Below are 26,747 nucleotides of genomic sequence, written 5' to 3'. Positions count from 1 at the left end.
AGCCAGGACTGCAGCTAACTCAAACCATATGCTGACCTTTTCAACTACAGTCTTACTTAGAAAGTCAGACAAAGAGTTGGACAGACATTAGATTTAAAAAGGTATTCTACATATTAACTACACAGAATAAACATATTCTAAAATAAGCATCCTTATAAGACATATTCTAAAATACACAGAAATCAGAATTCCTTATAACAAAATCTACATATCAAGAATTATTTAAACAGCATTCAGCCTACTTTTAAACTACAGCATGTCTGGCTCATGCCTTGTTCATAATAGTATACAGATGTATGTGGTAAGGTAATATCTTTGAACTATCCTTCACCCTCCATCACTCACAAAGGGTGAAAGAAGTTTCTCTCTCTGACCTTTTAACCCAGCAAAGCTAGATTTCTAAATAATCTAAACCATCTGGCATTCCTTCACTTTACTTGCAAGGTGAAAAGTTCACAACTCAAACACCAAGCTTTTAAACCCCAAATTTTTAAACAGAATTAACAATTAATATGATTTCTTATATATATAATTATGCCCATGCCGCCTCAGTATATTATACAAATACACTTGATATGTTATCACTATTTAAAAGAGGGATTGAATAATGAGGGAAGAGTTACCTTCATGCAGAAGTTCTGTTCAGAGTCAGTCTAAATGTGCCAACACTTTCCAGTTCTGTTGTATATATTTATTTCTTCTTAAAGTCTGTTTGGATGTAAATGGCATGTTTTTTTCTGCTTAAAAAAAAATCTTTGTCTCCCAACTGTGTGTTTGTATATAGATGAATCCTGTTAAATGTATTTGCATCTTTAAATGCCTTTTTGATGTGCTCCAACAGAAAACGTATTCACAATATCAATGTCTCTGGTAACATTCAACCACTTGTATACACAAACCAGGACTCTTAGCCACCAACTTCAAGAAAGTGCTAGCAAAACAGTTCACACCAGTATAATGTGGCAGATCTATAATTTATATGTATAGAGTACCCTCAGATATAAACCGCCTTGTTTTGTGGATTGCTTGAACAAAGAAAAGAAGCAACAAAGAAGGAGGAAGATAACATCTATGCAGCCTTAACCCTTGTCCCTGAGGAAAGAGATTGAAACCCCGCGGAGTCGGGCAGTTCCAGGGAAAGGCAACTGATAAATGTTTTAACAAGGCAAGACAGTTCTGCCTGGGAGGCAAGAACTCAAAAGATAAGTGCACAGTTTTCACCTAGTATATACTATTTTAAAAGTTACAAGTGATTTTATAGCACTGTGGTGATTGGGATGCATAAAAAAATGAGCATATGTTGCTCTCCCCAAAAAATTGTCAGAGTTACCCAATGAAAGAAGTGCTATGCCACTTTTTAGCAGCATTATTGACTGCAGTTACAGTGGTTTATATCTGAGGGTACTCTATACATATAAATTATAGATCTGCCACATTATACTGGTGTGAACTGTTTTGCTAGCACTTTCTTGAAGTTGGTGGCTAAGAGTCCTGGTTTGTGTATACAAGTTTTTGATGTGCTGACATTGTGAAATTTGAGATGTCAAGGTTCCAAGGCTCCATTGCAAGCAGCAAACATAGCTGATAGGAAGTCCATTTTACACACTGTACGGTCTTATATAATATCTTTGAAGGAGTCCAGACATGACATGTCTATGTTAGACTTAGTTCGTAAAACTGGATTACAGGGGGTTTATAGTTTGCCTTGACAGTTTGCTGATGCTGTCTGACTTCCTGATTGGTAAACCTGAATATCAAATGAGAATCCTGTGTGCCTTTAAAGTAAGCCAAGATCATTTGGAGTTATTTTGTAGCAAAATTTGGTTTCTCAGGGGCTGTAACAACAAATCTTCAGCAGAGTTTGCTTGGGGCAAGCAATAAATAATAAAGGGGCCCCTTTTCCAAATTGCAGTAAAACTGCCTTTTTTCAGGAGGACCAGTAAATGGTAAGCAACATACTGCCGCGTGGCATACCAAGGGTGGGGCCCGGGTGCATGCTGCAAGGGGGTGAAGGAAGCAGCTACGCGGCTGTCGGCTCCACCGGTTCCCTGCTCCCTCTGATGTTACTTCCTGTTCCGGGGCACCCCCAGGAGGTAAGACCGATGTGCTTGGGGGGGGGGGGTGTTATGATTTGCGGGAGGTGTTATTCACTGAGGGGGATGATGCACTGGGGGGGGGGGGGGTGCAGCGACAATCCACCCTGGGTGACACCACTGTGCTGAACAGCCATTTACAGCTGGAGCCCTTACTGTCTCCTATTTAGGAGGTGATGAGGGCTCCAGCGGTAACCCGGCAGTAACCGGGCAGCATGCAGCACTACCGATTACTGCCGGGTAAACCCCCTGGAAAATGGCGTGCGGCAAAGGTGGGACTACCACCGGGCTCGGCAGTAGACACTAATTGTCGTGTGCCAAGCCAGCACCTACCCCTCCTGCCATATAGTAAAAGGGTTCCAAAATCTTTTATCCTTCACCTTTTAAGGCACTGCCTATCCAATTGGTCCACCTTTAGACTTTTTACAGATGGACCACACATAGGCAGTCCAGCCTATTGTTTTAGTAGGCATTCGCTATTGATTTGTGTGCCTACAAGCTCCAGCCCACAGAATGGCCCAAGCACGCTCTTGCCGTCTCCTTTCTCCAACCTCCTTACAATAGACCTTAATTACACTTAGCATAGCTTTCCTTTTATAATACGTTTTTACCAACTGCCAGCTGGATCTTGACAGCCCATTTCCTGTCAACTTCAGATCCACCTTAACAGGCGGAATCCCTTCAACGTGACCTCAGAATCAGACAGGAGCTTTACGCATGCTCTGCTGTCTTTTCCAGTGTCTTTAGGCAGAGCAGAAAAGATTCTGAATTAAAGCGGAAACTTTCTGCTATACACTGTTGCTTTGTCTGCCTTTAGTGTGTGCAGAGCTGCACAGAGTACAAAAGACTTCAAATTAAACCTGAAACTTTCTGCCTCCCCTGGACTGGAAATCTCTACAAGCCCCGGTCCAAGATCTGCACTGCAGTGGGGAAGAGGAGGGGCCTCAGGTCCTCCTGTTTATGTATTCATCTTTCCAGGAACAGGAAAATCTCTAGCCTGAATCCATCCCACTAACTGAAGAATTCAGAGGAAACAGGAGGGAAATGTCTACCCTGGTTTCTGATCAGGTAAGAAATTCTATTTCCAGTTGCTACTAAAGGGCTCCAGCACTAAAAGGAAAACTATTGTCTGTGCAGCTCTTCCAATCTTCCGTTCTCACAGCAGAGTGCAAACATTTTTCCATTTTTCCATGCATGGGAAAGTTTAGTTTTGATTTTGAGATCAGCAAGAGGTGGGGGGGGGGCAAACATTCTCTCTCTTACACACACATGAACACATTGTTATTCTCATAGATGCACACTCTCTTTTTCACATATAGAGGTTGATGTACTGCAGTGTGAAAAAGTTCAACCAAAGGGACCAGCTTTGCAATAAAGTTTAGCATGTGGTCCAGTCCACCACTTATTAAAGTTTATTTGGATCTATTTATATTCTAATAATAATAAAATAAAATTGGAGGGGACCAAGATGGTATTTGCAGGCTGCTGCATTCTTCTAAGCCTGCTGAGAGTTTGGGACTTTCTATTAAAAAACAAAACAAAAAAACTTTTTCCTCATGCCTAAATCCAGGAATAAAGTTGAGAGGGTTCTTCTCCTCACTCTGGGCATTGATCTGAACAGTTAGCTCAGAACTCTTTTCAGAGCTTTATTGAATCTAAAAAAAATAAGACAGGAGCCAGCATGACCTCAAAAGGCTGAAGCCAGTTTCCCCCCATCAGCCGCTGTCATCTTGGTACTCTAAAACAAACAGCTGCTGCATCCACATTGTTATTATTTATTTATTTCTTTATTGCACTTGTATCCCACATTTTCCCACCTATTTGCAGGCTCAATGTGGCTTACAGAAATCTGTTATGGCATTACCGTAACAGAGAAGACTACTACTACTACTTGACATTTCTAAAGCGCTACTAGAGTTACGCAGCGCTGTACAGTTTAACATAGAAGGACAGTCCCTGCTCAAGGAACTTACAGGTTATGCAGTTATACAGTGAGACATTCTGAATAAAGGAGCATCAGGGTTGTGTTCTATTCATTAAGGATTTTCGTGGTAGGCTTTGTTAAAGAGAGAGGTTTTCAAGGCTTTGCGGAAGCTATTTAGTTCATTGATCATTTTCAAGTGGATTGGTAGTGCATTCCACATCTTCGTGCTTATGTAGGAGAAGCTGGACGTATGTGTTAACTTGTATTTGACCCCTTTGCAACTGGGGAAGTGTAGGTTGAGAAAGGTTCGGGAGGATCGTTTAGCATTTCTGGGTGGGAGGTCCACGAGATCTAGCATGTAGGTCGGGGCGTCTCCATGAATGATTTTATGAACAATCGTGCATATCTTGAACGTGGTGCATTCTTTCAGTGGGAGCCAGTGTAGGTTCTTTCTTAAGGGTTTTGCACTTTCATATTTTGTTTTACTGAATATGAGTCTGGCTGCAGTATTTTGGGCTGTCTGGGGTTTCTTGACGGTTTGTTCTTTACAGCCAGCGTAGAGTGAGTTGCAGTAGTCCAGGTGGCTTAGTACCAGGGATTGTATTAGGATTCGAAAGATGGCCCTTGGGAAAAAAGATTTTACTCTTTTGAGTTTCCACATGGAGTGGAACATCTTCTTCGTTGTGTTCTTCACGTGGTTTTAATTGGATTTTGCTCACACCTCTTTCAGTAGTAGCTCAAGGTGAGTTACATTCAGGTACACTGGATATTTCTCTGTCCCAGGAGGGCTCACAATCTAAGTTTATACCTGAGGCAATGGAAGATTAGGTGACTTGCCCAAGATCACAAGGAGCAGCAGTGGGATTTGAACCGGCCACCTCTGGATGTCAAGACCGGTCTAACCACTAGGCCACTCCTCCACTCCATTGTTCATAGTTATTTTATCTCACTTATATTTAGAATCATGCCAGCTTATGCTGTATTGGTGCTGAAATTTTTTTTCACCTAGTAAAGAACCAACAAAACAGATAGCATGTTATGAGAATCAGCTGCTCAATATTCACGGCATTACTAACACCCCCTCCCCCAAGCCCCGCAACTCCACAATACCCGGCGAGCGCTGCTCCATCTCAGCACAAGCTGCATCTTTCAGCCAATGCTCCATGTCCCTGGAAAGTCACCAGTCTCCTTCAGTAATCCATGTAATAACCCAGAATTGACTGGAATGAGCTGGTGGTGGTGGGTTACTGGTACATTATCATGCTGTGCATGGTGTCATTAGGATTTCTGCCACATCCCTGGAGTGGGAGTAGTGATGGCAGCACCTGCTTGCACGGTCACTTGCTGGCAGGAGTCGGGCAAGTTTATGGGGGGGGGGGGAGTAATGTTTACTCATGTGCAAGTGACTCCACACACAACCCTCTTCCCCAAGGAGGTTTAGTAAGATTAAGGAGGCAGTCATAAGTGTTTGCTATTGTTTTTATATAGAAATATCTTTATTGTCATCATAAACAAAAATAAAGGCATATATTGCAGCACTGAAATCCACAATACAGCTTTGCAAGTAACAAAGCAAGCTCTTGAAAAAAACCCATTTTGAACATAACCCTTCCCCCCCCCCCCCCCAATACTCTCCTAACAAAAATGCAAAACCTAGGAGGTTTAATAAAACAGTATAAACCTCACAAGTTTGCTGTTGTTTTGAACTAACCAATATGGCGACAAAAATCCACCCACTGGCTTCAGCCCAGATAATGGGGCAGATAGGCTTATGCCATCTGCTGTTATTAAACCTCTTTGAAATCTCTAGATGACAGGGACATTCCTGCTGAGCAGGGGCTGTGGAGGAAATAGGTAAAAGCTTTAGTAGTTTTTAAAGTGGAAAGCATAGGATCCAGCTTCCTTTTCTTCTTTCCCCATAGTATACTCTTGGCCATAGGTATTGGAATGTGGGGAGCCACAGGTGCAGCGGCACCACTAAATGTTCTTTTCCCCTGCTCTGTGATCCTCAGGACAGTTGATGCTGCAATAGGCATAACTGCAGAAGCATTGCAGGCAGTAGGCATGGGGCCTTAAGTATCTGTGCATGCTGAAGGCCTGTCTGTTTCTGCACCATCTGAAACAGGACATTCTTATAGGACTGGAGCCAGCAGGCCTTGAGCTCAAGACCCCTTATTATCCAGCCACAATGCTTTTGCAGTTACGCTGATTGTAGCACTGCCACTCCAGGAGAGGGAAGTAAGAAAAGAAACACATTGCAAGGGAGGGGTAGCTGGAAGGAAGAAGAAAGATACCAAAAAACATGGGGGTAAGGGTTGGGAAGGGAAGGAAGATGCTGAAGAGGGAAGGAGGGAGGGTTGAGATGTGGGGAAGGAGAGAGTTGCTGGACACCATGGTGGTGGGCTTCATGGGATGGTGGGTAAGAGAAGGGGAGATGCTGAAATTGGGGACAGAGCTTCTGCTGTTTCTACTCTTTGGCAGCCACATCCTCCAGATTCTTCAGATCCTATGCTGCTAAGCCACTATAGCTGTGTCTGATCCTTCGGGTTGCATCCCTGGTGGTTTTTAAAGTTGAAAGTGTAGGATCCAGCTTCCTTTTCTTCATTACATTCACTTTACTATTGCTACTTACCATTTCTATAGGGCTACTAGAGGTACGCAGCGCTGTACACTGACCGTGTAAGAGACAGTCCCTGTTCAACAGAGCTTACAATCTAATCAAGACAGACAGACAGGACAAATAAGGGAATTACATAAGGTGGGAATGATAAAACAGACATGAGTACTGAACAGTGAATCGGAGTTACTACTATTTTACCCTTGCTGCAGTCTTGGTTATTCTCCAGGCATTGGATCCAGAAGATCGGGCTTGTACATGTCTATTTCGCTACCTCTGCCCCAAGGAAAAGAGATTATCAAGGGTTAACTGAGCACAGAGAAGAAAAGGAAGCCACATTCTATGCTTTCAAAGCTGCAACAGCTCTGGCAGCTTTTAAGGTGGAAAGCAAGGATCTGGGGAATCCTGAAGATTTTAATTTAATTTAATAGAAAATATATTTTGTGCAGGTTATTACCAACATAGAAATGTACTAAGAAGAAAAATAATGCAAAACAAAGATTAAAAAAAAACAAACTAATACTGCAAATAAATTGCAGTTAAAAACATTAACTTCCAATGCTCATCCCTCAAGATATGACCTGAATGTTATGTTTACTAGTCAGTGTAGACACCATATCCAGATGCTTTTCCAAACAAATGTGCCTTCAGCTGCTTTCTAAAACTTTTTTGCTAATAATTTGTAAAGTCAAAGGTAATATGTTCCGCGTAATGTAGGCCCTGCCACCTGAAAAATAGAAAAACACGACTATAATTGAATCTGACTATTTTTAAAATGTTCTACCTTGCACCATGTCTATTCTGGGTGGCTTACAACCAACATACAAAATCCTGCAAAAATATAGCAAAAGACAAAAAACATAAAGCCATAAAATTATAATTTTAAAAAATTCCACTATCTAGGTTCTTCATCATCTCTAAATTAATGCTCAAGAAAAGGCTTGCTGAAAAATGAAGGCTTTCAATTTCTTTTGAAAAGTAGGTATTAACTCAGTCTGTCATTAAGTGATAGATCTTTATATGGTACCTGGAAAATCCGCACAGAAAACATTTCTACCTAAGTGTATTCTATAACATTTCTGCGCGGTTTATATAATACACTTATCGCCTGTCCATGCGACTATATTTAGTCACGAGCAATTACACCAAATAAAACCTGGTGTAAATACCAGTGTCTTAAGTTAGACGCAGCGCAGGTATATTCTATAACACTACGCGGAAAATTTTTGAAATGCTCACGACCTGCCCATTCCACACCCATGGCCATGCCCCCTTTTTGAAAACACGTATTAGAATTTACGTGGCCCACATTATAGAATGTGCTTAGAAAGTTCTGCGTGTAAGTTCTAATTAGTGCCAATTAGTGGTGATTGCTTGTTAACATCCAATTAACAGCACTGATTGGCTTGTTAACATTAGGTTATTCACATTATTATGGAATACGCTTGGATTTCCGCGCAGAAATCTAAGCACAATATATAGAATCCGGGGGAAAGCGCTGTGTCAAAGAGTTCCAAAACTGGACCAGCAATCATAAAGATTGAATCTCTAAATGTCCAGAAAACCTTTCCCCAGTGATCTTAAACCTCTAATTGGTCTGTAAATTCTCAAGGTAGATAGCAAACACAAGGGAAGCACCTCATGCAATGCTTTAAAAATCTATAGAGCAATTTTAAAACAAATCCTCCATTGCACTGGCAACCAGTGAAGCTGTATTAGAGTTGGTGTAATATGTTCGCAATGAATGGTTCCAGAGATCAATCTCACGCTGGCATTCTGAGTCGCTTGAATAGCTCTAATCAAATGCATAGGTAACCCTAATAATAAAACATTACAGAAATCAAACGGTGGAAAAATAAAAGCCTGTACCACCAAACGAAAGTTATTACCACTCAAAAAATCGCGAAGATTATGCAGACTTTTCAATTTATTAAAAAAACATGCTGAACAGTTTTCTTCACATAAAACTTCATAGACAAAGGTGTCTAGGGTAATTCCCAGATATCTCATTTCCCTCAAAATTGGAATATCTATTTCATCACAGGAAATCGGGAAACTCCACATTACTAGCACCTGATAAAGAGAGAGTCTGAGTTTTTTGATATATTCAAACAGAATTTGTTTGCAGTCAGCTGAGATTTTACTGTACTTAGTAACTAAAAGTGGATACTGAATTCCAAGGCAATCACCTTACATAAAGGAACAATATAAATATTGAGCAATAAAACTGAAGATGAGGAGCCTCGAGGTACTCCAGAATAAATGCTTTTCCAAGAGGAATAATCTGACCCTAGTGTAACTTGAAATTGTCTATCTTTCAAAAATTACTCAAACCATCGTAAAGAAAAGCCAAGAGACACCAAGGGCTTGTAATTGTGACAATGATAAATCATGATTCACAGTATCGAATGCTGCTGAGTCATCTAACATTACCATTAAGAATTCAATACCTCGATCAAAGCCACAACAAATACTATCCAAAAGAGGCAAGTAAATTCTCTGTATTGTATTTTGCTCTAAAACCAAATTGAAATTAATCTAAAAGAGCATAGAGCATGCTCCTCTGCAAATTTCTGTAACTGCTCTAAATTGAGTTTCTCAAGAATTTTTCACAAAAAAGATAGGCTATAGGTCTGAAATTATCAATATTAAAGAAATCCAAAGAAAGCCCCTTTAATAAAGGTCACACTATTGCTCTTTTCAAATAATTTGGTACTCCACCTCAAAATAATACATTCACGTTATTGTCAGTCACAGGAGCAATATTATTGCCAGTCGATTTCAACACAGAAGTAGAGCAAGGATTTAATATATTGGTTGAATTATTCATTGAGCAAATCATTTCACTGACTACTCTGATCCAAAGTTTCAATATAAAATTCTTTATGCAGATGACATTCTTTTGCTTTTTCCTACATCCCCTTCTCACCCAGATCTTGGTAATTTGCAAACGTGTCTTACTGTGGTCTCTGGTTGGCTCTCTGACAATCACTTGGTCCTGAATACCAAGGATACTGTCACCTGTTGGCAGGGCCGCCGGGAGCCGGGCCCGGGACAAGGCTGCCCCCAGCTCCCCCCCACCTGAGGTTGCCGCCCACCCGAGATCGCCGGGCCCCTCGCCGCCCACCCACCCGAGGTTGCTGGGCCCCCCTCCACCCGCTATCGGGCCGGGCCCTCGGAACTAACCTTAAGCCTCCTTTCACTTCGCAGCAAGCAGCGGCAGGGCAGACCTCTCCTCCTTCCTTCCATGCCCCGCCCTCATGGACGTTACATCAGGCGAGGGCGGGACATGGAAGGAAGGAGTGGCCTGACCTCCTGCTGCTTGCTGCGAAGTGAAAGGAGGCTTAAGGTTAGTTCTGGGAGTAACGGAGGGCGGGCCAGGCGGCGGCGCCGGGCCCCGGGACTTTTGTCCCCCCTGTCCTCCCCTCTCGGCAGCCCTGCCTGTTGGATTTCAGGTCCTTTTACTCCTTTGCTAGTCCCAGTCCTTTTTGACTTTCCTGTTCCTACTGCTGATTTGTTTAAATACCTTGGTGCTTTCTTTGATTCTGCTCTCTTTTCTCCCCCAAGACTCCTCTGTCTTACAACGTGGCTTTTTCTCTCTCGGGTGTCTCTGTTCTATTTCTAAATTTCTAGAATATTCTGACCTACATACTTTAATCCATGCTTTTGTGATCTCCCACCTTGATTATGCTGATATGGTCTGTGGTGAAACAGGGAGATTTCAAGCCTGTGAATTGTATTTTAGTTTTCATGTAGTGTGTTTCTCTTGTTTGGCCAGCAAGTGGTGTTTGTTTTCTGTTTTAAAGCTGTTGCAGAGAAAGCTGTTTTCCGTTTAGCCCTGTGGAAAGGCAACCTGCAGTGCTATTGGCCAGATAGTTTCAAAGTTGGTGCTGTGGGTTCTGATTGGCCCTAGAGTTCAAATCCAGCCAGGAGGTACTGGATTTTCCCCAGTCTCAGATAGGGAGTGCAGAGGGTAAACCTAGGGTTACCATACGTCCGGATTTCCCCGGACATGTCCTCTTTTTGAGGGCATGTCCGGGGCGTCCGGCGGATTTTGCCCGCGCCCACGTTTGTCCGGATTTCTGGACAAACGTGGGCACGGGTGCGAGCAGGCGCGTGCGTGCGGTGGGCGTGTGATCGGCGCCGTGGGTCTGGTGACCTGGTCTCCCGTCCCCTCCCCTTCCTTACCATGTTCCCTGGTGGTCTAGTGACGTCTTCGGGGCAGGAAAGAGCCCCCTCTTTCCTGCCCGGAGCGCTGCCTCCCCTGTCTATCATCTTTCTCGGTCTGGCTGGGGATTCAAAATGGCCGCCGAGAGTTGAACTCTCGCGAGGCCGCTTCAACTCTCGGTGGCCATTTTGAATCCCCAGCCATACCGAGGAGGATGCAGCAGGCAAGGGCAGGCAGCGCTCCGGGCAGGAAAGAGGGGGCTCTTTCCTGCCCCGAAGAGAAGACTCTACTAGACCACCAGTAAGTGAGGGGGGGGTATGTGATGGGGGGGAGGGGACTATGTGACGGGGGGGGGGGGAATAGGGGCGGAACCCGGACCTGAAGGGGGCGTGGCGGAGGCGGGACATGAGGCGTGGCGGGGCGGGGTAGGGGGCGTGACATGTGTCCTCTTTTTCAGAGGACACAAAATGGTAACCCTAGGTAAACCAGAGGCATAGCCAGATCTCACAGTGGGAGGGGGCCAGAGCCCAAGGTTGGGGGCACATTTTGAGTGCCGCCTCGCTGCACCCCCCCCCCTCACACACACTGCCTCCCCCCCTTCGCATCCTCTCGCCGCCTCGCCCCCCCCCCAAACAAAAACCTTTGCTGGCGGGGGTCCCCAACCCCTGCCAGCCAAAGCCTTCTTCAGTAACGGTCTCCGGCGCAGCCGCGTTCGCTGCCCTGCTCGTCTTTCTTGCTTCTCCTGTGCACGCTGACGCTCCTTTACAGCCTAACCAGGGTCCCGGATGAAATTTGCGGGGGCCCAGGCCCCCCGTAGCTACGCCCCTGGGGTAAACATCTCTGCCCTGAGGGCCCCCTCCCCCCCCCAGCTCTCCAGCCAGCATACAACAGTTTTTCTTTCTGCCCTCCAGCTGCCATCTCTGCCGGCCCATGGTGATACTTACACAGCACAGTCAAGTGGGACCGTGACTTTCTGCAGAGTGTGGCTGCTTCCTTCAGGAGAAGGCAGGGCTGGCCCTGAGAAAGAAGCTGCAGCATGCAGAGAGCCATGGTCCTACATAGCTTACTGTGTGATTATCACCGCAGGCCGGCAGAGATGGCAGCTGGAGGGAAGGAAGGAAAACTATTGCAAGCCAGAGGGAGAGAGGCAGGAGCAATGCCAGGGGGAGTGGACAGGGAGAGAAACAACAGCAGTGCCAGGAGGCAGCAGGGAGAGAGCAGTGGCGATCCTAGCCTGCATGACACCCGGGGCATGCCGCTGGGGGGGGGGGGGGTGCCGCGATGCGTGCCTGTCAGCTGAGTTCGCTAACTTCGCTGCAGCTCCCTCTGCTCCGGAACAGGAACTGTTCCGGGGCAGAGGGAGCTGCAGCGAAGTTAGCGAACTCAGCTGACAGGCGCGCGCCGCGGCACCCCCCCAGCGGCGTGCACCTGGGGTGGACCGCCCCCACCGCCCCCCCCCCCTTGGTACGCCACTGGGAGAGAAACAGGAGCAGTGTGGGGGGTGTGCAGGGAGAGTTACAGGGCAATGCCAGGTGGGGGAAGGGGAGAGAGAGGTGAGGTAATGTTAGATGGGGGGGGGGGGGGTAGAGACAAACAAGCAAGGCATTGGACCTAAAGTAGTGAACTGGATTGGAAACTGGTTGACCAACAGGCAACAGAGGGTGATGGTAAATGGAAACTGCTCAGAGGAAAGGAAGGTGAGTAGTGGCGTACTTTAGGGATCGGTGCTGGGGCCGATTCTGTTTAATATATTTGTGAGAAACTTTGCTGAAGGTTAGAAGGAAAAGTTTGCCTTTTTGCAGATGGCACGAAGATAGCCAAAGAGTGGATATCCTGAGGGGAGTGGAAACTATGAGAAGGGATCTCCAAATGGAAGAATGGTCAAAGGTCTGGCAGTTACAATTTAATCGAATACGAATTCTGGGTGTAATTATATTTACAGGTATTGAGTATTATTAACTCAAATACTAAAAAATCAAGGTACCTAATTATCTATTAAAATGAAGCTTAAATCCAATATATAATGCCTTTTATAAATATTATATGGTGCTCAGAGTGAAGAAGTGCACCAAAAGATAAAAATACCTTCCAATGCACTGTCTTAATAATATCATTGTACCAGATACCCTAACCACCCTCCTCACAGATGCAAAATTGTTCAAACTGTATAAGAGTAAATGCAATAAATCTCTTGCTGAAAACATAGAAAGAATCATTGAAATATGACATCAGATAAGAGCCAAATGGCCTATCCAGTCTGCCCATCCACTGCAAACACTGTCTCCTTTCCCTAAGAGATCCCACGTGTCTGTCCCACTCTTTCTTAAATTGACACAGTCCTCGTCTCCACCATCTTCACCGGGATGAATGGTGCATGCATCGGCATTCCTGAGAAGTGGGATGTCTTGCTGCTGCTTCATTAAAAAAAACCTTTTGCAAACAGCATTCATTGTTAGTAAAGTTTTATAAAGAATAATTAAATCTCCTATACACACTCAACTTCAGTGTCCAAAAACATATCTGGGGAAATAGGGCAATCCAATGCTGGTCAATCCAATGCAAATCTCTCTGTTTCTCCAATTCTATACATCTCTCAGTGAAAGGTTTGTGCAGTGTGCTGAAGAGTGAATTTTTAATGTCACCATCCTCATCTGTTCCCAACGCGGAACCACGTTTCACCTCCAGTGGCGTCTTCAGGAAAACAGAATTAAAAATCAAATGATGTATTACTAACTCATTCCTACCACTACTGTATTATAAAACTAACATATATTAAAATTTTATATTATATTTTACCACTTCCTAAATTTAACATATACACTTTCTCTCAGCTACCAAGGAAAGGCTGTCCTCAGCTCCACCATCCCTCATCTCAGGAACGCCGATTCATGTGCTGTTCATTATTGTCCCTTTAACCACTCCTATTTAAAAAAAAAAATCTGATAGGCTCCCTTCTCTGCTATTCCTCTGGAGGATCCACTCAATTTCTCTATTCACCCCCCTCGAGGAGACACTGGCCTAATCAAAAATAAATCATTCTTTTTGAATTAAAGGTCTGGCAGTTAAAATACTAAAGACACTTGAAGACACTAGGGGTACAGCTTCTTTTTTACCTTCAGGACCAGGATCGAAGCAGACAATGCAGTAGCCTTCTCCATCCAGGCCGACCAGGACACGTCAACAGCAATGAGAAAGCAGAGAGTAATTTATAATTTGTCTTCTAAAGTGTTATCGGAATATCAGTATCAAGTTTTGAGTTTAGGACTTTCATTTATACCTATGCATTGCTATGATGCATTTTCTATGTGACAGGCTTATTTTCGAAAGAGAAAGACGCCCATATTTCGACCCAAATCGGGAGATGGGCGTCCGTTTCCCGTGGGCACCCAAATCGGTATAATCAAAACCCGATTTTGGGCGTCCTCAACTGCAGTCCGTCACGGAGATGAACAAAGATCGAAGGCGGGGCTGGGGCGTGGTTATCGGCCGAGGAGAGATGGGCATTTTTAGCTGATAATCGAAACAAGAAGGGTGTTTTGACGAGAATTTGGTCCGCTTTATTTGGACCCTTTTTTTCAGGTCCAAGTCCCAAAAAAGTGCCCCAACTGACCCAGATGACCACCGGAAGGAATCGGGGATGACCTCCCCTGACTCCCCCAGTGGTCACTAACCCCCTCCCACCAAAAAAAAACTTTTTTCCCCCAGCCTGTATGCCAGCCTCAAATGCTGTACCCACCTCCATGACAGCAGAATGTGTTCTATCCTGTGACAGCCTTTCCCTGGTTCTGATGTGGCTCTCAGGTAAGTGTGACACCTTTTCTGTTAAGGGCACTGCAGAGTCACATCAGCAATGCATTGTGGTGGGTGTAGGGTATTGGGCTCCGTGATTCCACTAGCTTGTGTTAAATGCTCACGATGTTGGTAGTTGGTAGGCTCAACTCCCATGGTGCTTTTCCCTCTGCTTACTGGGTCAGAGTGTGCCCTGTTTTGTTTCCGGTAGTCCATGAGGTAGTGGCCATTTGTGTAAGACACTTTTAGATCCCTTTCATGTGATAGCCACGTTACAGCACTTAGTTCTTACCTTGAATGTTGCTGAAAGAGGCCACTGTACACCATTGTGCCAGCTCGGACCTACTGCTGATCTCAGTACCAGCGAGACTCGTTGCCAGAGGGGCACAACCTCTGATCTGCAGTTAACTGTGAGTAAGCATGCTTATTAAAATAAAGGACGTTTTCAGCGAGATTAGTCTTCAGGTGTGAACTGCTTTGCCAAGGTTATACACCAGCAACAAGTCCTGTCCCTTGAGCACCTTTAGTGGGTACTGCAGTACACTTCAGGCAGGCAGACCCAGGCCCATACCCCCCCACCCCCCACCTATAACACTTGTGGTGGTAAATGGGAGGCCTCTAACACCCACTGTACCCACATGTAGTTGCCCCCTTCACCCCTAAGATCTGTGGTAGTGTTGTACATTTGTCCCTCCCACAACCAAATGGCTTGGATTGGGACGTTTCTGAGCTGGGCATTTTTAGTTTCCATTATCGCTAAAAAAAAAAAACGCCCATCTCAGAAGGGACCAAATCCATGGCATTTGGTCCGTCCAAACCGTATTTTCGACACGAAAGATGGACGCCCATCTTTTTCGATAATACGGTCTGTCCCGCCTCTTCACATACCCGTTTTCAGACATAGACGCCCATGGAGATGGGCGTTCGCGTTCGATTATGCCCCTCAGTATGTACATACAGTACATTTTTTTCGGACATTGAAGCTATGTTTGTATTTTGGAAATGAAGAAGATAAATGTTGAAAAGTCCGGTGGTGGTGAGCAGAATTTTTATGTTGCTACATCAATTACCTTCTGTGTTGTTGCCACCGGGTCCTGTTGATCCAGTGATTGATACTTTTCAGTAGCTGGTTTTGAGAGATGTTGTAGAAATGGAAGAACATCTTCAATATCCATTTAACAATTTATCTCAAATTCAATGGACAGCTTTGAAGGATCTACAACAGGACACTTCTATAGTTATCTGTAGAGCAGGGTGGGAGGTTTGTGGTCCAAGATAAGGTCAAGTATATTGAGGAAGGTGGCAGTTGCTAGATCATTCTTTTTATAATCTATTAGATAGATGTAGACCCTAAAGAGTGTTATTAGCGGAAGGTTCGTGGGTTACTTGTTCAAGCCAATCATAAAGGGGTGATTACCTTGCTGGAATTTAAGCATTTGTATAAGCAATATCTTGTGGTACTCCTGTATTTATTTTATCCTCAAAATCCATAAATCTTTACAGAGGACCCCAGTGAGACCCATAGTTTTGGGGAAAAAAATCTTCATTTGAACCTTTGGCTCAGTATTTGGTTCACCGTCTCTAACCCTTTGTATCATGCATGGATTCTTTCATACGTAACTCTTCACATTGTTGCAAGTTTTGGAGTCATTCCAGTTTGTTGGACAAGATTCTATTATTTTGGTAACATTAAATGTCAGTACTCTCTACACCTATGTCCCTCAACAGAGAGCTTTAAGTATTATAGACAGGTATGTTCAGCAATTGGGGATTTCCATGGATAAAATAGTTTTCTTAAATCAGATTGCTAGATTAAAAATTATTTTCCAGTTTGGTGATACATTTTATTTACAGATAAAGGGGGTAGCTGTGGGAGCTACTGTAGCTCCCACAGTTGCATGTTTATATATGGCAGATTTTGAAAAATCTTTTGTGTATTAGTCTGAATTTGCTGACCATGTCTATGGAAATGTTTCATAGATGATTTTTTTATATATATGGTCAGAGGATGTAAGAAGTTTGACTACACAAAGACTCCAGTATTTTTTCTTTATCACAAAAACATTTTATTGTATTGCAATGCCCGCTAACCTCACTAGCACTGCTGCCTACTATTAAAACCTCACACATTCACTCCTCCGCTCACCTTGCACACCTGTATTTTATTTAAATACAAAACAGTTGATTTTACATTTTAAACTGCATACTTATACTGTTTCGTATTGTGCATATGTTTTGTCATGCTTATACATTATATCATACTCAAATAATCAAAACTCAGTCCTGCCAGCTAAATGGTCCTTTTCCTACAAACGCCACGCCTTCCGCATGGACGCAGTGAAAATGTTTCCACATAAACGCTGGATGACTGTTCTTCATGGACAAACTCTGTATGTCCGTTAAACCTCCGTTGGCTGTTCAAATACGCCACCTCCAGTCAGTATGCATCACAATACAGGTGCTGTGTGCTCGGTGACTAACTCAACAGTCCACCATATCTTTTTCATGTTATGCCGGCTTCTCAATGCAAGGACCGCATTTCACAAATCTTCCTCAGGAGGAACCACCATCAAATTTGTTCTACACCTCCAGTGGCTGCATGCCGGATTGAAACTCCCTTAGGGCTGAGTCACAGACGCCGCCCAGGAAATCACTGAAGTTTGCAAAGATTTTTACAATATCTTAACTTGCTAACATTACATTTGCTTTGCATATTGGGGGACATGATAATTGATTTTTTTTAGATATTCATGTCCAGTACTGGGAAGGTCTTTTTCGAACATCAGTTTTCAGGAAGCCCACAGATAGAAATACCATCCTTCATTATAGAAGTTTTCATCCTAAAAGGTTGAAGGATGGTATTCTGGTGGGACAATATTTGAGGTTCAGGCATTTATGTAGTACTCAGGAGTTCTTCAAAAATCAAGCTCATCAAATGTTTGACAGGTTTAGACAGAGAGGTTATCCAAATAAAGATGTTGTTTTGTAGGGACCAGCAGTCATGTAAGGAGGAGCGCACTATGAAGTAAGTGTATATTACCGTATTCTCATCATAATAAAACAAATTATTTGTAAACATTGGTCTATTGGTTGCATCCCCAATTTGGTAGTATCCCCTGTTTTGCATATCCTAGAACCCGTAATATGGGTGAGATGTTATTAGTATTTAGGAATTTAGATCAATTTGACACAAAATAGGGGGGACATATGTGTTGTCACAGATGTGTATATAGTAGATATGCCTTCATTAAACAGTCAGTTGTTGTTCCAAGCACGGGAATAGAAGTTAGATTGAGATGTGATTCAGACTGAGCCCCAAAATGTTTTTCTCTTTGGGCTCCTTGAGCCAGTTGAGTCCTTTTCTTCATATGAAGACAAAGGGCACAACCAGTTGGGCCACGAATGGGTATCAGTACCTGAGATGGTCCAGTTGCACCGAAAACAATGTTTGAAGCCACTGGGAGTCTTCGATGACATGGAAGGGAAGACTGCCCTAGCCAAATCAAAAAGCTCGATGGTGCTGAAAAAAGTGCACCAAAAAAGGGCAAAAATCCCGGCCGAGCAGGCCTGCCCGTGACTAAAATAAAAGAAAACTTGTACACAGGTCCAATAACTATAAGGAGAGGGTTCTTTTTTTTTAACAACAAAATAAAGAGAAATAAAGTGAAAAAAAAAACCGCGAAAAAAGGCACTGAGACTCTCCCAGTCGACGAAGTGGAGCCAGGAAAATTAGCTGCTGCTTCTCACGTGTGAAAAAGTAACTGAGAAGCGCAGCAGGTGGGAAGGCAGTCAGCGCATGTGCAATCAGACGTGCAGCGAGCTAGAAGGCTCCAGCAAACGTTTTTGCTATTTGGAATGCCGGTTCCCGGGCCGGCACGGATCGCCAACCCCACTGTAACTGTGAGAATAATCAGTCTGCTGTCCTCGGAGAAACAATGCGACAAGGTGATGGGCGTGGCCAGAAGGATGCTAGGCTACATAGCAGGGGCGTAGCTAGGTGGGGGCATGGGCCCCCACAGATTTAGCCCTGGCTCCCTCTACTTTCGACCCTCCCGCCGCCGACCCTCCCCCGCCACTTTCAACCCCCCCTCCCCCCTCCCACTGCCACCGCCAGGTACCTTTGTTGGCAGAGGTCCCTAACCCACGCCAGCCAAAGTCTTCTTCAGCACCGGTCTCCAGCGTGTTCACTGATCTGTTTCTGTCAGTCCTGACTCCTGATGTCCTGCATGCACGTCCTGTATGTAGCCCCGTATAGGATGTGCATGCAGGACGTCTGGACTGACAGAAACAGATCAGCGAACACGCTGGAGACCAGCGCCGAAGAAGACCAGCTGGCGGGGGTTGGGGCCCCCTGCCAGCAAAGGTACCTGGCGGCAGCGGTGGGGGAGGGTTGGCGACGGGAGGGGGTCGAAAGTGGTGGGGGAGGGGCGGTGGCTGGGGGAGGCGGGCTAAAATGTGCCCCCCCACCTCGGGCTCTGGACCCTCCTCCCACTGAGGTCTGGTTACGCTCCTGCTGCATAGAGATGGGTTTAAATTAAGTCATTGGTGAGGCCCCACATGGAGAATTGTGTTCAGTTTTGGAGGCCATATCATGCTAAGGATGTAAAACACTTGAAATGGTTCAAAGAAAAGCAATGAAAATGGTATGGGGTTTACATAGTAAGACGTACAAGGAGACCTGAACACATATACCCTGGAGGAAAAGAGAAACGGGTGATATGATACAGACGTTCAAATATTTGAAAGGTGTTAATTCAGAAACAAACATTTTGTAGAAACGGGAAGGCGCTAGAACTAGAGGACATGAATTGAGGTTGAAGGGGGCAGACTCAGGACTAATGTCAGGAAGTATTTTTTCACGGAGAGGGTGGTGGATATGTGGAATGCCCTCCCGCGGGAGGTGGTGGAGATGAAAACGGTAATGGAATTCAAACATTCATGGGATAAACACAAAGGAATCCTGTTTAGAAGGAATGGTTCCGTGAAATCTTAGCGGAGATTAGGTGGCAACGCCAGTAATTGGAAACAAAATGGGAGCTGGGAAGACTTCTACTGTCTACGCCCTGATAGTGACTGAATCGATAGGGATGGACTTGAGTGTACATTTTAAGGGGCTTCGATGTTAGCTTCAGAACTTAGTACAAGAACTGTACTGGGCAGATTTCTACGGTCTGTTCCCTGAGAAAGGCAAGGACAAATCAAACTCGGGTATACATATAAAGTATCACATACCATGTAAAATGAGTTTATCTTGTTGGGCAGACAAGATAAACCCTATCTGCCATCGTTTACTATGTTAATATGTAAAGCCTCCTTCCTCATGTTGAGACAACATACTGCTGTCCTGACCTATGAAAAGAGGTCTTGGCCTTCAAAAGCTAGTCAAAATTGTATTGTTAGTTCAGTTATAAACACCTTATTTTCCATGTGTGTTTTATTTGTTAATTTATAATGTATTGTTTGGAATATGCCAGTTTTTGACATTTACACCTGCTATTTTGCACAGCAGAAGAGGGCATGTGTCACTACTTCTTTTTCCATGGTTGTTGCATTATATGCAAAGTCAGGCTTTTTGGGGGTTCAATTTAATTTTTGTGTACATATTCTTATTTTTAGTTTGTATTTTGTACTTGGTGAGAGTCTGTGTTCTGCATGTGTGAAGGAGACGGGGCTCTCTGTTAGTATTGAATATCTGTGTAAGGTCAGTCCATGCAAATCAGGCTTATTTAGTTTTCCAATAGACGAATTGATGTTCTCATGCCCACTGTGTTTTTCCTAGATTGGCCCTTGTTATGTGACTCTTGGAAGTTAGTGTTGTTATGGTATGGTAGAATTGTTTTATAGGTTCTGAGTGACGTTTGTAGGGTTTTTTTTAAGTACTTCACAACTATATCTAGTACTGGATTTTGTTTTCGGATTTAGCTTGTGCTTTTTTCAGTTGTAGCTCATTGTGAGTTACTTTCAGAGGGCTTACAGTCTTACTTGTCCAAGATCTCAAGGAGTGGCAGTGGGATTTCAACCTTGGCTTCCCTAATTCTCAGACTGCTCCTCTAAGCATTAGGTACAATTAATACAGATGTATTCCAAACATGTTTGGTAACTCAACAATAAACTAAAGGCCAGCAGATCTGAAACCTGGTGGCCATTTGACAACCTACTACAAAAATGAATAGACGACATTTTGTGGTTTCCTGTAACCACAGGATTTCTGTTACAGTGCTGCTGAACACCACATGGCCTACTGGAAGATGGTGGACTGCGGTACTAAGGCTCATAGGCGCCGACTCCGTGGGTGCTGTGGGTGCTCAAGCAACCCCAATAATTTGGCAGTGGCACGTGACCGCTCCCTCCCTGCACCGTCCGTCCCGACTCCTTGCCCTGCTGCACCGCTGTGCTGTCCGTCCGCCCGCTCGCTCCGCCTCCTACCTGGCTCCTTCAATGTTCCGGACTGACTCTGTCTCCGTGTGCAGACACTGCCTTCGCTGTCACCGTCGGAAGCTTTCCCTCTGGCTCTGCTCTGTTCAGTTTCCGGCATCATGCTGCAACAGAGAGGCAGAGCACAGAGGAGCTTCCGGTCCCCGAAGAAGCCCGAACTTAGGCAGTGGTGGGGTGGGCAGGTGGCACCGCGCGTGAGTGCATCATGTCCTCGGTCCTCCTGTCCCTCTCGAGTCCCGGGCAGGCTCCCGCTCCAGTCCCTGCATGCTTCCTGCCATGGCCCGCCCTGCACAGTGTGCAGCAGTTTCCTGTCCCGCATAGGCGGGACTCGCGGGATGCTGCAGGCAGCGGAGGGAGAGCTCGGGAGCGCAAAGGCAGCTGTGTGGTGTGCTTTGAGAGCGAGCCAGAGAGGACGAGGTACAAAAGTGGTCATTATGTGATCAAATTTGACTTAACAACTGAAGGAAATAGAACAAAAATAAAACCACCTAAAAAGGAACAGCTGCAAAAGGTTAGGAGTTTATACCAGTTTTCAATATTTATTTATTTATTTATTTGTAACACTTATACCCCGCGTTTTCCCACTTATTAGCAGGTTCAATGCGGCTTACATAGAATATTGTTTAAAAATATCATCTTGGAAGCCCAGGCCCAAAATACCAGTGCATTGAAAAAAGGCTGAAGGAAGGCCAAATGGTTGCTGTGATGGATAATAGATGAAGTGAAAGAGAGTCTATTATAGCCAAAAAGAATATTTTTCAAACAGTAGAAAGTGGACCCAAATGAAAACCAAAAAAAAATAGAAAAAGCATTGCTAAGGCAATCAAAAAAGTGAATTTGAAAAGAAGCTTGCTCCAGAGCTAAAAACTAATGGGAAGAAAAAAACTGTCCCAGACACATTCAGGGCAATTATAAAAATGGGTGTGTGTAGTTATGCACATCTTGCACATTTAAGTGGTGCTTTAAAGGGTACTTTTGTGTGCAATTTTATGAGACAGCACTTAAGGGGGGCCCTTTTACTAAACAGCAGTAGAGCTAACGCGTGGGTACTGCATGCCAAATCATCACTACTGCTGGGGTAGCGCAGGCGCCTGGCGGTAATTCTGAAGTTGGAGGGGGAGTGGGGGATGGGGGAAGAGGGGGGAAGGGGAAAGAGAGGGGGAGAGGGGGGAATGCACCACTTGTAAAAAAATAAAAAAAATTAATTTTCAGCACCCCCAATCATTTTGAAAAGTTGGCTCCTATGCTAGGAGAGCCAAGTGTTAAAGTATCTGCATATATTTCCAGAATACTGCAAATATTGTTCTGTTTAGTATATTGTATTGCTTTGGTGCATTATTTTGATTTTTGGTCTATAATTCCTTGAATGTATTCAGTTTGCATATTACCATCAGAAACAGAGGTATGAGGGTGGGGGGACACAGAGCCACACAGTGAAGAATTCCTTCCTTGTGTTAAAAGGCTCCCCAGTCCCTTTCCTGCAGACATAGTTATTGCCCCTACCCCAAGGATTTTAATTTGCTCTGTTCTGCCTAGCCCCACCCTATACTCCATCTTAGCCCCACCCACTTTAGTCTTCCCAAACAGCTGAGTCACTGACCACCTATGCTAGTCCTCTCTCCTCTCATTTCTGTCCAGTTGTCACGTCTGTGGCCGTGACCACCCTCAGCCTTACCTTCTTTCTGGGGGTCAGCAGCTCTGCTGGCTTCTGTCTGTCTTTGTGTTAGTGTTGGCTCTGGCTTTATGTGCTGATTACTCCACTAGACCTCACCTGTGTGGGCTCTGCCTCTCTAGGGAGCCAGCATCTAAGATGGCTGCCACCGGCTCTGTGCCAGCTTCCAAGATGGCTCCTGCGTGTCTTTTCTGTGGGCTCACTTCCTATATATGTCAAGCCTCTCTTTGGGGTCAGTGTACTTCCTGCTTCTGTCCTGCTGGTGGTGACTCATCAGTGAGAGCCTTCATAAGGAAGTGCTGTGCTTGCATTCAAGGCCTTTGCATGGTGTCATGCCTAAAGGTCAGTTGGTTAGTGAGAGTTCTGTTGCGCTGCTACTAAGCCTGTCTCTGGGTTCCTACCCATCTGCTTTCTGTACTTGTGGACTGCTAGTCCTTCCGGGTGGGCTCTGCCTCTCTGTTTGTGTGTCTGGGGACTGCTAGTCTTTCTAGTGCTTTCCTCAGTGTTTGTAGCCTCAGTCTTTGTTCTCAGCCTGGGTTCGGAGCTACTCAGCTACAGCCGGGGTTTATTTCTCTGGCTGTGTGTGGAGCTGCTGTAGCTTCAGCCCAAGACCCTTGGCCTGTTATTCCTGGTTTTCTCTCTTACCCTGAGCCCTGCTTTGCCCAGCCTTTATGTTAACCCTGAGCCCTGCTTTGCCCAGCTTCTATGTTTACCCTGAGCCCTGCTTTGCCCAGCTTGTGTGTCAACCCTTAAGCCTGTTTCTACTTAGCTAGTGTTATCTGGTTTCCCGCTCTGCCTAGCTAGCATATTTCCTGAGTGTATATCCTGAATCCTGTTTCTGCCTAGTAACATAGTAGCATAGTAGATGACGGCAGAAAAAGACCTGCATGGTCCATCCAGTCTGCCCAACAAGATAAACTCATATGTGTATACCTTACCTTGATTTGTACCTGCCTTTTTCAGGGCACAGACCGTACAAGTCTGCCCAGCAGTATTTCCCGCCTCCCAACCACCAGTCCCACCTCCCATCACCGGCTCTGGCACAGACCGTATAAGTCTGCCCTCTACTATCCTCGCCTCCCAACCACCAACCTCTCTTCCCCCACCTGCTCCGCCTCCCAATTTCGGCTAAGCTTCTGAGGATCCCTTCTTACTGCATAGGATTCCTTTATGCATATCCCACGCATGTTTGAATTCCGTTACCGTTTTCATCTCCACCACCTCCCGCGGGAGGGCATTCCAAGCATCCACCACCATCTCCGTGAAAAAATACTTCCTGACATCTTTTTTGAGTCTGCCCCCCTTCAATCTCATTTCATGTCCTCTCATTCTACCGCCTTCCCATCTCCGGAAAAGATTCGTTTGCGGATTAATACCTTTCAAGTATTTGAACGTCTGTATCATATCACCCCTGTTCCTCTTTTCCTCCAGGGTATACATGTTCAGGTCAGCAAGTCTCTGCTCATACGTCTTGGAACGCAAATCCCATACCATTCTCGTAGCTTTTCTTTGCACCGCTTCCATTTTTTTAACATCCTTCGCAAGGTACGGCCTCCAAAACTGAACACAATACTCCAGGTGGGGCCTCACCAATGACTTGTACAGAGGCATCAACACTTCCTTTCTTCTGCTGATCACACCTCTCTCTATACAGCCTAGCAACCTTCTCGCTACGGCCACTGCCTTGTCACACTGTTTCGTCACCTTCAGATCCTCGGATACTATCACCCCAAGATCCCTCTCCCCCTCAGTACCTATCAGACTCTCACCACCTAACACATAAGTCTCTCGTGGGTTTCTACTCCCTAAATGCCTCACTTTGCATTTCTTCGCATTGAATTTTAATTGCCAAACCTTAGACCATTCTTCTAGCTTCCTCAGATCCCTTTTCATGCTTTCCACTCCCTCCCGGGTGTCCACTCTGTTGCAAATCTTAGTATCATCCGCAAATAGGCAAACTTTACTTTCTAACCCTTCGGCAATGTCACTCACAAATATATTGAACAGAATCGGCCCCAGCACCGATCCCTGAGGCACTCCACTACTCACCTTTCCCTCCTCCGAGCGAACTCCATTTACCACCACCCTCTGTCGTCTGTCCGTCAACCAGTTCCTAATCCAGTTCACCACTTCGGGACCTATCTTCAGCCCATCTAGTTTATTTAAGAGCCTCCTGTGGGGAACCGTGTCAAAAGCTTTGCTAAAATCTAAGTAGATTACGTCTATAGCATGTCGATGATTCAATTCTCCAGTTACCCAATCAAAGAATTCAATGAGATTCGTTTGGCACGATTTCCCTCTGGTAAAACCATGTTGTCTCGGATCTTGCAACTTATTGGCTTCCAGGAAATTCACTATCCTTTCCTTCAGCATCGCTTCCATTACTTTTCCAATAACCGAAGTGAGGCTTACCGGCCTGTAGTTTCCAGCTTCTTCCCTATCACCACTTTTGTGAAGAAGGACCACCTCCGCCGTTCTCCAGTCCCTCGGAACCTCTCCCGTCTCCAAGGATTTATTAAACAAATCTTTAAGAGGACCCGCCAGAACCTCTCTGTGCTCCCTCAATATTCTGGGGTGGATCCCGTCCGGTCCCATGGCTTTGTCCACCTTTAGCTTTCCAAGTTGTTGATACACACTCTCTTCCGTGAACGGTGCTGTATCCACTCCATTCTCAGGTGTACTTTTGCCAGTCCCTCGCGGTCCTTCTCCAGGATTTTCTTCAGTGAAAACAGCTAGTGTTATCCGGTTTCCCGCTCTGCCTAGCTAGCATATATCCTGAGTGTATATCCTGAACCCTGCTTGTATATCCTGAGTGTATATCCTGAATCCTATCTCTGTCTAGCTAGTGTTATCCGGTTTCCTGCTCTGCCTAGCTAACGTATATCCTGAGTGTATATCCTGAACCCTGCCTGTATATCCTGAATCCTATCTCTGTCCAGCTAGTGTGTATTTCCAGGGTGATTATCCTGTATCCTGCCTCTACCTAGCTAGTGGGTTTACCCTGTGGGTATTCCCTGAACCCCCTTCTGCCTAGCTTGCATGTTGCCCTAGTCCTTGCTCCTTCTAAGCTCTTGTACGTCTTGTCTTCATAGTCTGTCTTGTGTTTCTGGCTTAGCAGCTGCGTGCAGTGCTCAGTGCAGTCTAGTATTTAGTATTGCTTCCTCGTGTTTCCTAGACCCAGGGTGGGTCCTCTGGATCTCCAGTTCCGGCCTTGTCCTGCAAGCCCTGCCGGCCACCCGCATGCTGGAGCTCAACTCCAGCGGAACGGTGGCTAAGTGCAGATGAAGCGGTTCCTGTTCTGCCGGTTCCAGTTGCCTACTTCCAATCCAGAGTTCCAGTCCTGTCCTTCCATATGTCCAGTTCCAGGGTGGTCTTGCCTGCCTCTGCTGCTCCTCAGCAGGGGTCCAAGGGCTCACGATTCCCGGTTCTGCCCCGAGGACCTGACAGAATGCAAAGGCCCTCGAGAACGCGACACCAGTGCAATGTACTGTCTCCTCTTTTCCCTGGCCAGCACCTTTCCTCTCTCCTTTTTTCTAAATCCGTTCACCCATATCCTTTGTCCTTGCTGTCTTACCTTCATCCTCCTTTGCCTTCCTCTCCGTTCCCATCCCAAGTTCACTCTTTTCAATCCACAGAATGCTCTCCCCTCAATCCCTCCTACCTATCTATAAAACATAATCCCCACATCCCTTTTCTTAGCTTAGAAAGGTTCTCCTCAATACAAGTCCTCCTCAGCTCTAGACAGTTCTCTCTGTATCTTCTCCAGCCATCAAAGTCATTGACAGAGCGTGGGAAGGGCATAGAGGCCCCCTCCTCCCTACACACCACTTATATTTTGCTCCACTTAATGTAAGCATGTAAAGTATGTTTTTTAATCATCACTTAATATACAACCTTATAAAGCCAGGCAAATCAAAGTGGTGTGCAATACTAATAAGGAGTAATAGAAGAACTCCATTAGCAGATAGGATAGAAAGGACATGGACAAGAGAAACAAAAATAGACCACCAACATCAGAACCCTATAGACAGCACAGATCAACAAGTTGC

General features: G+C 45.1%; 1 protein-coding gene across 1 annotated transcript in view; it reads left to right on the top strand.

Moving 5' to 3' along the window:
• Positions 1-2,855: 2,855 nt before the first annotated feature.
• LOC115463697 (zinc finger protein 184-like) overlaps positions 2,856-26,747 on the top strand; it is a 93,908-nt gene continuing 70,016 nt past the window's right edge. Inside the window, exon 1 of the mRNA XM_030194417.1 lies at positions 2,856-3,161. Within this exon, the coding sequence (XP_030050277.1) occupies positions 3,138-3,161 (24 nt within the window). The 5' untranslated portion in view covers positions 2,856-3,137. The remainder of the gene's footprint in view (positions 3,162-26,747) is intronic.

The sequence above is a fragment of the Microcaecilia unicolor genome, chromosome 2 (genome assembly GCF_901765095.1).
Source record: "Microcaecilia unicolor chromosome 2, aMicUni1.1, whole genome shotgun sequence".
In the NCBI taxonomy this organism is placed as follows: domain Eukaryota; kingdom Metazoa; phylum Chordata; class Amphibia; order Gymnophiona; family Siphonopidae; genus Microcaecilia; species Microcaecilia unicolor.
The sequence above is the reverse complement of the archived record's forward strand: the minus strand, read 5'-3'. Positions and strand labels throughout refer to the sequence as shown.